Source organism: Citrus sinensis, chromosome 3 (genome assembly GCF_022201045.2).
Source record: "Citrus sinensis cultivar Valencia sweet orange chromosome 3, DVS_A1.0, whole genome shotgun sequence".
NCBI classification, from domain to species: domain Eukaryota; kingdom Viridiplantae; phylum Streptophyta; class Magnoliopsida; order Sapindales; family Rutaceae; genus Citrus; species Citrus sinensis.
In genome coordinates this window covers 28,476,102-28,488,244 of record NC_068558.1, presented here as the reverse complement: position 1 = coordinate 28,488,244, position 12,143 = coordinate 28,476,102, and the positions used below count along the sequence as shown (strand labels likewise).

The 12,143-nt window shown below is 32.8% G+C and overlaps 3 protein-coding genes and 1 long non-coding RNA gene across 12 annotated transcripts in view; 3 read left to right on the top strand and 1 right to left on the bottom strand.

Annotated features, from left to right (window-relative positions):
- The window catches only part of LOC107175105 (TMV resistance protein N-like), an 81,207-nt gene extending 75,728 nt beyond the window's left edge, over positions 1 to 5,479 (top strand). For 5 of the 8 annotated variants that reach the window (XM_052437804.1, XM_052437806.1, XM_052437809.1 and 2 more), the window contains 2 exons: positions 4,751 to 5,115; positions 5,232 to 5,479. In XM_052437804.1, the coding sequence (XP_052293764.1) occupies positions 4,751 to 5,066 (316 nt within the window). In that variant the 3' untranslated portion in view covers positions 5,067 to 5,115; positions 5,232 to 5,479. Of the gene's footprint in view, positions 1 to 3,731; positions 4,274 to 4,379; positions 5,116 to 5,231 lie in introns of all 8 variants that reach the window. The other 3 variants (XM_052437808.1, XM_052437810.1, XM_052437805.1) reach the window with 3 other exon arrangements.
- LOC112497012 (TMV resistance protein N-like) overlaps positions 1 to 12,143 on the top strand; it is a 55,106-nt gene that overhangs the window by 9,704 nt on the left and 33,259 nt on the right. The window lies entirely within an intron of this gene.
- The window catches only part of LOC102621470 (uncharacterized), a 68,715-nt gene that overhangs the window by 42,609 nt on the left and 13,963 nt on the right, over positions 1 to 12,143 (top strand). The window lies entirely within an intron of this gene.
- On the bottom strand, positions 7,728 to 11,026 carry LOC102622734 (uncharacterized). 2 transcript variants are annotated; one of them, XR_008053305.1, is made up of 6 exons: positions 10,354 to 11,026; positions 9,762 to 9,815; positions 9,093 to 9,183; positions 8,763 to 8,904; positions 8,580 to 8,637; positions 7,728 to 8,078 (listed from the first exon to the last, which is right to left on the bottom strand). It is a non-coding gene; the product is annotated as an uncharacterized LOC102622734 (long non-coding RNA). The 2 variants fall into 2 exon arrangements; XR_008053306.1 differs by having other exon boundaries at positions 7,728 to 8,046.

Genomic DNA, 12,143 nt, shown 5'->3' with positions numbered 1-12,143 from the left:
CGAAGAATTTTTCAAGGATAATATAGAAAAAGTGCAAAAGTGGAGACACGCTTTAAAGGTGGTGGCCAATATATCAGGTTGGGAATTTAAGGATAGGTAATCATTCTTTTTCTCAACTATTAATTTTGTTTGTTTTGCAAGATTAGTAACTACAAAACAGATTTTCATTCAACACTGTTTTCAATTAAACAACTTCTATTTAATACATATATATATCATATGATGTGTAGGAAGAGGGTTCCTCCCATGAATTGAATATCTTTAAATTATACCTTTAATTTTGAAAATCTCAATTTACCTCCCATTTTTGTTAAGAATAAAAAAAGATTTCATCAACTCACCCCATTTTTCTTTCTCTTTTGAACAAAAATAGGGTAATTGAGGTGTTCAAAAGGGAGTGATTTGAAGATATTCAAATCATGAGGAGAATAATCTAAAATTTATAAATGAATTAATATCTGCAAACAAAGAGATATGGACATTGATACGTTGAATTATTGTATTTTGAACTTTTGATGACTAAATGTTTTTATGCTGCGATGCTTTGTGCTATCAGTTTTGCAAAAAAAAAAAAAAGTAAAATAAAACTTTATTCCTAGATTATTGCCCAAGCTTAGGCATCTCAATATAATGATTTAAGCTTGTGATTATAATTTTAGTCAATTTATTTCCTAGATTAATCTATCCGCGTCCTTGCTTGCAAACTGCTCTGTTTTGTCATTTGCTATTTATTTTAATATAATTTTCTTCTATGAATTGACTCTTGACCTAGATTTGCAAAATACTAATAATAACAATGGCAATAATCTCAATACGAATGATATCAAGATCATTACATATTTAGCTAATCTAATTGATTTAAATTGTCTTTTCAACTAACTGATCCTGTTGTAGAAAGAAACAATATATAAATTTTAATATATAAATTTTGAAATTACCAATCACAATGCAACCCAATCCAATCCAATCCAATTTTTATTGGGTTGGGCTTGAATTTCTCATTCCAATTGTTGTTGACTGATGTAATAAAAACATATTATTTAATTATATGGCTTCAATTTGATGAAATGAATATTGCATAGTTTGGATTTTATTCACAATATGGAATTGATTTGCTACTACGTTCATACTAACTTTAATTTAACAACGCCAATCTTTTCTTGTTGTTTTCAATCTGCAGCAATGAGTCAGAATTTATTGAGGAAATTGCCAATGTCATATTTCGTAAAATTCGTTCAGAACCAGAGATTCTTAAGGAGCTAGTAGGAATGGAATCACGCTTGGAGCAACTGAGGTTTCTTATGGGTATGGGGTCTAATGATGTTCGTATGATCGGGATATGGGGCATGGGAGGTCTAGGAAAGACAACTCTTGCAAAGGTTTTTTATGACTTGATGTCTCATGAGTTGGATGGGAGTAGTTTTCTTGCCGATGTTAGAGAAAAATCTGAAAAAGAAGGCAATGAAATCTCTTTACAAAAGTAGCTTCTTTCTGATTTACTGAAGCTTTCAGATTATAGCATACAGAATGTCTACGATGGTATTAACATAATTGGAAGTAGGCTGCAACGGAAAAAAGTTCTTCTCATAATCGATGATGTGGCTGATGTTGAACAATTACAAAGGTTAGTTGGAAGGCGTGATTGGTTCGGTCCAGGCAGCAGGATTCTAGAGATAGACAGTTGTTGGTGGCACATGAAGTGGATGAAGAGCATATTCTTGACCTTGATGTACTAAATAACGATGAAGCTCTTCAATTCTTTAGTACTAAAGCTTTTAAAAGCCATCAGCCTATGGGAGAATATGTGGAGCTGTCTAAACGTGTTCTGGAGTATGCTGGTGGTCTTCCATTAGCTCTAAAAGTTTTGGGATCCTTTCTAATTGGTAGATCTGCAGATCTATGGAGAAGTGCCCTAGAAAGACTAAAAAAAGATCCTTCAAATAAGATTATGAGTATACTTCAAATAAGTTTTGAAGGACTACAAGATTCAGAGAAGAAAATATTTCTCGATGTTGCATGTTTCTTTAAATGGAAGAATAGAGATGGTGTAACAAAAATTCTAGAGGGATGTGGTTTTTCCCCAGTCATTGGAATAGAAGTTCTTATCGAAAAGTCTCTATTAACTGTTGATGACAACAACACACTGGGGATGCATGATTTGTTACAGGAATTGGGACAACTGATTGTTACGAGACAATCCCCCGAAGAACCTGGGAAACGTAGCAGAATATGGAGGGAAGAAGAAGTGCGCCAGGTGTTGACAAACAATACGGTAAGTGAATTATTAAATGGAAAACTTGTTGATGGTTGCTACTTTATTTTTCCCAATTATATCTCTGACGAATTTTCAACATCTTTACATTATTGTTTTATCTACTTATTGTTTGCTTATAATTTTTAGGGAGGTGAAGTAGTGGAAGGAATAATAGTTAATGCCTACTTTCCTGAAAATGAGGTTTACTTAAGTGCAAGTGCTAAAGCATTTTCGCAGATGACCAACCTAAGACTGCTCAAAATCAGTAATGTGCAACTTCCTAGAGGCCTAGAATACCTCTCTAACAGGTTGCGATTACTTGATTGGCGTCGGTATCCTTTGAAATCTTTGCCATCAAATTTGCAATTGGATGAAATTGTTGGATTTAAAATGTGTTACAGCCGCATTGAAGAATTATGGAAAGGATTCAAAGTAAGTTCAATTTTTTTTTGTCACAAATTTAGATTTTTGAGAGAATAATTGTTGATAACAGTTTTATTATTATAGTAGTATATGAATTAAGAAATATCATTTTAGCTCCTTTTTTGTTTTCAACAGCCTTTAAACATGTTGAGACTCATGAAACTCAGCCATTCAGAGAATCTGATTAAGACACCAGACTTCACAAAGGTCCCAAACTTAGAGGAGTTGGATCTTGAAGGATGTACAAGGTTGCGTGAAATTCACCAGTCTTTACTACGTCACAATAAGCTGATCTTGTTGAATTTGAAAGGTTGTACAAGTCTTACAACTCTTCCGGGTGAGATATTTATGAAATCGCTTAAAACACTTGTTCTTTCTGGTTGCTTGAAATTGAGGAAACTTCCACGCGTTGTGGGAAGTATGGAGTGTCTACGGGAACTTCTTTTGGATGAAACTGATATAAAAAAACTACCTTTATCTATTAAGCTTCTATTCAAACTTGTCTTGTTGAATTTGAAGGATTGCAGAAATCTCGAGACTCTTCCAATTACTGCAAGCAGCTTAAAATGTCTCAGAACTCTAACGCTCTCTGGTTGCTCGAAAATAGTGAAATTTCCAGAGAGTGTGATAAGTATGGAAGATCTGTCAGAGCTCTTTTTAGATGGAACTTCTATTGCAGAAGTACCATCATCAATAGAACTTTTGACCAGACTTGAATTGTTAAATTTGAATGACTGCAGAAGTCTCGTGAGACTTCCTAGCAGTATAAATGGTTTGAAATCCCTCAAAACTTTGAATCTCTCAGGCTGCTTCAAACTTGAAAATGTGCCTGAGACGATTGGGCAAGTAGAAAGTTTGGAAATCCTTGATATAAGTGGTACAGCTATAAGGCAACCTCAATCGTCAATTTTTCTTATGAAGAATCTTAAAGAACTATCTTTTCATGGGTGCAAAGGATCACCATCATCTGCATCATGGTTTCTGCGCTTCCCTATCAATTTGATGCGATGGAGTTCAGATCCGGTGGCTTTGAGTTTGTCGTCTTCTCTGTCAGGTTTGTGTAGTTTAACGAAATTGGATATCAGTGACTGTGATCTAGGGGAAGGAGCAATCCCAAGTAGTATTGGCGACTTATGCTCATTAGAAGAGTTACATCTGAGTGGAAACAATTTTTTTACGCTGCCGGCAAGCATTTACCATCTTTCTAAACTTTCGAGTATTGATTTAGAGGAATGCAAAATGCTTCAAAATCTGCCTCGACTTCCAGCCAGTATACATTGGATTTCGTTAGACGGTTGTGTTTCGTTGAAGACATTATCAGATGTATTAAATTTAAACGAGCATCAACTCCCGTACTTACACCTTCCTCGTGTGGATTGCTTGAAATTGGCTGGCAACTATGATTTGGCGCTTTCACTGCTGAAAGAGTACATTAAAAATTCTGAGGTCAGTCTCTCACTCTCACCTGTGCTAACATTATGCCTAAAACTGATGCAATACATGTTATGTCTTTTTATTTTATTTATTTACTCACTTTTTTTTTCCGTGGGGTTGCAGAATATGTCACTGTCGGACAAGTACATTAAACAGACTAATGTCAGTTTCTTAAACTGTCTCTCACCTGTTGCTAAAATTATGCCTAAAAATTATGCATTGGTATGGCTTTCTAATATATATATATATATATTTTGTGGTGTTTCAGGGCTATCTGAGAGATTTTAGCATTGTTGTTCCTGGAAGTGAAATCCCAGAGTGGTTCGAGTATCAGAATAATGAGGGTTCTTCAATAACAATAAGCACGCCTCCAAAGACGTATAAGAATAGTAAGCTTGTGGGATATGCTATGTGCTGTGTTTTTCATGTCCCTAAATATTCACTTCCTTATTATATACAAGGGCTTCCCGTACATGAGCTGTCCATAGATAGAAAGCCTACCTCCTCGGGTATGTGTAGCATTTATTTGAGAAAGCAATTCGGTCAGGCTATGTCAGACCATCTTTTCCTATACTACCAGAATAGGGAAGATATTAGTGAAGTGGAATTTTCTTCGCCGTCAGGATTGGAGTTGAAGAGGTGTGGTGTCCATCCAATATATGTGCATCAAGGGGATAAGTTCAACCAAACAACTGATCCGGTTTGGAATTTGAACGAATTTGGTCACGATTGTTCAGGATCAACATCCTTTACGCATAGCCGTAATGATGACTTAGACAGGGCAGAAGGCAGTGGAAGTTGCCGCCGGGATGATGCAGGATCAACAACGTCGTCTGAGCGAAGCTTTCTAAAGCGAAGTCTTGAAGAATATGTTGGGGCGGCTGAAGCTAGTGGAAGTGGCTGCTGTAATGATGATGAGGAACCACAACCTAAAAGATTTAAACAACTCGAATGAAGGGCACAGCCTAGTGAATATTATTTTCTCTGAGTCTACGTGTAACAGTGTAAGTGCGCATCTCAGTTTCAATTTTATTTTCTCTGCAGATCGCATTTCATTTACTTTCTTTGTATTTGTTTATTGTATCAGTTCTTGCTGCTTATTTCCCTGTTAAATTACCAGAAAATGCCTGGCTTGGGTTAAAAAAGTTGGAAAGAATCAGAATGTGCCTTCCATGAATCAAAATTGCATTCTTGGCCCATCAAATCGAAGCTTTGAATTTTGAGATTTGATTTCTCATGAGGTGAAAATTAAGGAAAGTAAAGGACCGAAGTAAATACTCTGCTTTGTTTTATTACTCTGTTTTTTCTGGAAAAGATGCCGTACATAGATGCGATGAGCGCGAGTTGTTTGGTATACTTGAAGGGGCTCGAGACCAGAATTACTAATTATTTAATGTTGTGTGTTAAATATTAAAATATGCGGATAGCTTATCACTTTTGAGACCTAAGAGTCATTGATACTCTGTTTTTTCAAAAAAAATTGCCGAATTACCATTAAACAAGCAACAAAATAACAAATTCTTTGAAAAGAAATTATATAATAGAAAGAAGAAATTATCACATAAAAAAAAAATGTTCCAGTTTTTGCCTTTAGCCTCTCCTCCCAAGTTGTCGGGCATGGACTTGCTTTCGCTTCCGAAAGGAAAAAAATAAAATAAACATATGTATATTAAAATAATTTTAATCTTCAAAAAATATTTTAATACTTTACAGTGTTATATTATATTAAACTAAATTTTATAATGGATATAAACATAATATTAAAATAAATATATAAAGATTCAATTATTTTAAATTTATATAAAATAATTTTAATATTATCAATACATGAGATTTTTTTATTAGTTGTAAAATCTATTTAACCCAAATATTTATTTAAAAATTATATAATAGATAAAAAGATATTATTAAAATAATATTATAATTTACATTTTAAAAATTATTTTATACATATTACAAATATTCCATTATTTTTAGTCTATTAGACAAAATAAACTATTTAAAGTATATTTGTATTTATTAAAAATATTTTAACGTTAATTTTTTTAAAAGTTACTACCTATGTAGGGTATTATAGCCAAAAGGGCGTTTAGGTATCCTTTTGCTTTTAAGTTATTTTATCTTAAATTTTTAATACAAAATTGAAATTATTGATTTCACACAATTCAGTTACTATGGTGGATGATTTAAAATTTTACATTGACTTTTAATATCAACCATTAGATTGTGAGAGATTAATGGCTCATTTTTTGTGTCAAAATTTAAGTTAAAATATCCAAAACCATGCTTTTATAACGAGAATATAAAATAAATAGATAATATTTCATGAATATTATTGGAGGTAATATTTACTTATTATATTAATTACCATCATAAATGCAATCAGCCTCTTAGTGACATAAAATTTTGTAACCACAATCAATGAATATCAACAACAAAAATCTTTCATGATTCATAAACTATATAACTAATTAAGAATGTATGTTAATTTCAACTTTACGAAATCAACAAAGTGATATTGGAAAATTAAATGAAAATAGGCTTGTAAAACTTAAATTTATATTCCTACCATATAAAAGTATTCACTGTAATATAATCCGTAATTTCATGGTATAGGTTGTGCTAAATTAATGTGAAAAATAATATACACTTCATGATTAATCATACAATGGTCCTTAATAATATACAAAATAGTGAGCATTATGTTAAATTTTATTAAAGCATGAAAAAGGTGAAGAATGACAGAGGCAGCAGCTGGAGACAGTGGACGTGAGGTGGCTTCGGGTTTTGCTATTTTTCTGACTTTTTCTTCTTCTTCTTCTTTTTTTTTTTAATGAAAGTAATGGATGATGGAGGGAGGATTTGTGTATGGGAAATGGTTGATGGTCAGGAAAGCTCTGCCTAATACAAAGAAAGGCTCTGATACCACTTGACGCATCGCAGAAGCGATACTAAATTTCATTATAACATACGTTCTTGAAAATTCAAGAAAAAATGCTCTCACGAAGGAGAAAGTGTCTCAATTAAGAAATATTAAATATTATTGATGAGAAGCTTATGTATGTTATAAAGAACTATCAGTAACAAGCCTATATATACTAAGTAGCCAACTTAATCTTAATCCTTCTTAAATAAGATAAATAATCTAAAATCTTAATTAGATTAGAATTCTAAACATGATCGAATAAGTTTAAAAAATAAGATAAATTCTAATAAAATACTAAATACCCAAATATTATAATTCCTAATAAATTCTAATTTATTTTATCTAATATACTTCCTACATTACTTCATTGCTATGTTGTCTGAATCGATGTCTCTTTTTACACTAGTAAAAAAATGGCCTTCTTTGATACTATTTTGATATCAAGAGCTTGTTTTACTGACACCGAGTTTAGTGTCACTGAATACGGTGCAAGAAATTTACTGACACAAGTTTTTTGTATCAGCGAATCTATGTCACTATAGTACCAAAAAAATATTGATGCTTGAACATCACATATATAATGAGACTATGGTATCAAACAAATAATGATACAAAAGCATAATAAATATAACGATAATTTGGTATCAATGTTTATTTGAGAAAAATTAAAAAAAAAAATAGAAATCCATATAATAGAAATTGAAAATTTGCAATTGGCATTTGAATTGAAATTTACATTCATCCATATGAAAACTATTACATTGCAATGAACAATTTAAAAATTATTACATTGTTTGAAACTTATTACATTGTTTACCAACTACAAATAATTTATAATCTGATATATAGTAACAGCACAATCTTCCAACACATGTTTATTGCTTCGCGGATTCTTTCTTTCGGTAATCGAAATGAAGTCTTCTATTATTGTTTCCATGTACCAATTTGACATTTGCTCTAATTATTTAGTTTTGACCCACATACATGCTTTGGTTTATTGTAAGTCATCCTGCACCATTCAAGACATGCACAATAAAAAAACTGATAAAATTTACATGCTGCAATCTGCATAGTTTCCTAATGGCATATAAATGCATGCAAGACAAGCATATTATACTAACAATAAAAATTATTTTAACCGTTGTCCAAGAGAAAGAGGAGAAATTATTAACAACATCATGAGGGGAAGTCTAACAATACAGTCAAACAAACAAAAGAAAACCCATGCTTGGTTGTATAACAAGCATGGAAAGTTCAACACAAACACAAACACAGAGACCAATGGAGTTAACCAAAGTAATGAAGGAATTTGTGTGCAACTGTCAGTGGACACACAGAGCAATGGAGTTTAATCAACTTAATATGTGTGCATATGAGCGGGCACAAACATGACATCCAAGTGAATAAATTTAAAATATTATATCTGGCAATTACATCAACACAAACATGAGAAAGAATAGATCCAATAAGGTAAATCTAGACAACAATGATCAAAAAGCAACAAGACAAAATTTGAGAAACAAAAGGTGAAAATAAAAATACCAGGCATTTACTCCAGTAGCACCATGGATCATAAAAATTGACAGCTAAAATAGGATACCTGGAAAGGAAATATAATACAAATCAAAGAAGGCATCATTGCAATTGCCACATAGCAGAGAAATATTGTGATCACAGAATTGAAAATAAAAATTATAAGTTGTGATTCAGAGAAGGCTCACTTACTCATGTGAATAGCTATCAAAATTATTGGCAGTTAGCGTATGAGAACCTTCAACAGAATCATCATCAGCTTCCTCTCCATGCTTAAGCGAATGTATAACAAGCATTGAGTGGAATTCAGAACCAGTGGGTCTTAAATCAGGTCCTACAGAAAAATTGCGAATAGTTTTTGTTAAATTTAATCTGTTCTAGAAACAATGAAAAGCCAAATAGAACTCCATGAAAGCATCATGTTACACAAACAATCCAGGTGGACGATAATATACACTGAATATGCAAAATGCACCCATGATATCCGACAAAAGAGGCACAACTATGCAAGCGGCAACCTACCATTCCAAATAAAAACAACATAGAAAGGGCTGCTATTATGGATAATCCTGCACCAGATAGTGATGCCTCTGTCAAATCCCTTGGAATTTTCCTGCAAACAGAAAAGAAATAAGTAACAATATAAACCCTGTGATTTTATCTATGTGATTTACTAATACAGCCAATGCATAAAAAGATTGCTTTGCTTCTGGCCTACGGATTTAAATAAGAAGATACCAGTTGGATTTATAAATTACATAGAATCACCAACTTTCAAGTATAATGAGATGGACGAATTATAAACATTAGCAAACAAGTAAAAGCGAGTCGCTAACAAAGAGCAATCAAAATCCACTGTCACAAATAGCAACATGAAAGTGCATAGTTTCAAAGCTTCGGAGTTTGTTCAAATTATAATATTTTTAATTCACATACTATTATACTAATAAAAGCTCGAACATATTTGTTGTCCCTACAGTCAAATATTTAATTTCATATTCTTCTTAAAATGCATCAAAATCCATACATTGTAAGTATAATGAAGAACATAACTATTAGTATTAGAATATCTTAAGCATTCAGCTGATTCACTAATAATAATAATAAAAGCCTATACATATAGAAGAATACAATCATCATACAGCCAAAATCATTGCATTACAAGTAATAAGTTATAAAAGGCACAATTACCTGTTTAGTTGCAGATGAGTAGTTTCTCAAAGTGGATACCACAGGGCGAAGTCTCTGGATTAGAAACGCATTCACAAGGAACAATAGTCAGCAGTAAAAAAAAAAGGGGCAAAATGAATACTATTTAGGCATACTGCAATAGGAGAACCTCCTCCTGCAGCCACTTTCTACCTAATAATTCCCCATATCTTTAATTGTTTCAATTAAAATACTGCCCTACTCACCATATAAACCGCCAATAACAACACTATAAATAACACAATCAGCAAACAGCCAAAAAAAAAAAAAGGATACATAATCATATCCTATTTAAGTGAATGTAAATCGAAGTCTATAATTAGTTAGTAGGCAATAACATCGTGTTTACGATATGCGAATCAAAACAAATATTACATATAATTATTTAAAAAACAAATTACTAACCGGCTTATCTCAAGCAGACATGTAATAAATCATGCTTTCCATCAAATCAAGAAACATTTATCAAACTACAGCTATAGAAACAATAAAATCACAGTCGAAATTAAGAGAAAATTAGAAAAATTTCAAAAAGAGAAAGAAAATCGATGAAAGAAATAGAGCAAACACTAACCTTTGTTTCTCTGCCAATGAACCCATATCTTAATTAATTGAAAAAATCACTATTAATAAAAATTTTATTAGTGAGGTTAGGGTTTGGGTGAATGGCTTTTCAGAGAGAACTATTTAAGGTGCTTCTAACTTTCGAATAATCAAAGAGAAGGAGTACGGATTGATTTTGTTTTGTTGAGGCAAATGAGAGGTTTTGTGGCTGGGGAGTTAGGGATTTGAGTTTTGGTTTCGACTGTGAGAGAAAGAATGGCAGAGAGAGAAAGCGACGGGAGCCACCGAGATAGAGGGAGTGAAGGCGACGGGAGCCACCAAGAGCCAGGACAACAGATCTGAGTTGTTGGGTAGTGCACCCAACGTTAGCGAAGTGGTGGGTGCAAATTAATTTCCAAAGGTGCTCATTTTGAGTGTCTTGTGCCATAGCTTGTTGACGCAAGGCCACCTGCAACGAAGTCCTGGTGTCCGCGTGTTTCAACACCTCGAGCAGGGAATTCTCATATAGATTTGTGAAGCTAGTTTCTTTGACTTGCTCTTCCTCTTTCTTATTCCTCCTCATCTTGTTTGACTTTTTTCATCCTTTGGTTGTCTTCGGTGGTGACCGAAGAATCAAGACCCATACGCTTCATAAAGTAAAACTAGGATGATTTTATTTTGTTGGGAGACTGAGAGTAATTGTTGAGTTAATTGCAGCAGGTACACCTCCATACTTCAAAAATTATCTCAATACCCTAAAATTTAATTTTGCCAAAATTTTTATCAATACCCTTTAAAAGCTGATACAAAATTATTAAACTATCCTCATTTTAAAATATTTCAACTCAACGGACAGTACCTCTCCCCCCTCTACTCAAGCAAACAAACACTCATATCGGCTGCAATTCCCTCCATTATCTTTACTCAAACAAACAAACAAACATTCATCCCCCATTCTCATACATGCTAAATCGAATATCAACCAGCATCACCTCTGCAATTCGCTCACCGGCATCACCTCTACCGAAATAAACATTCATTCTCCATACATGCTAAATCGAACTTCAACACGAGCAAATTGAGCTTGAGAATGGGAAGCTGCCACAACTGAGAAAGAGAAGCCTAGTTCAAAAACAAAAAGTTAGGGTTTTATATTGAAAAAATAGATTAATTAGTTACGGGTCTCTCATAGCATGTTCAAAAATAAATTTTTAGTTGTTTTGCTGCATGCAAATTGTGAAAAATTAATGGATTGTGCTTATTATAATTTTATCATGTAACACACGATTTGGTCGTGTAAGGTTATGTAAGATTCAAAATTGTGTATTACACGACCTTCATGTATTGCACGACTACACGACATTCATGTATTGCAAGATTACACGACATTCATGTATTGCACGATTACACGACCTTCATGTATTGCACGATTACACAACTGCAAATGGTGTTCGTATGTGTATAACATTACATTAATTTCCTATAGTTGATGTTTATTTCTTAATTGATTTCATGGATTAATTATATGCATGCATTCCTCATGTATGCTTGGGCAGAGGAAGAAAGCACTTTGAAGATAAAACAAAAAAAGCTTTTTTAAATGGTTATAATATGTTTAATTGCGATGTTCATTAGTGTATCTTATTCAAATATTGAAAAATTTGTGCACTGATAACTTTGTTTATTTATACTAATTAATTTAATCATTTCTCAAACTGTCGAATGTGCAAATTTAGTTTTTTTCTGCAATTTATGAACACACGATTTGGTGTCATAAAATGTCAACGAAAATTATTAGAAAAAAGAAGTGAAATTAAATTG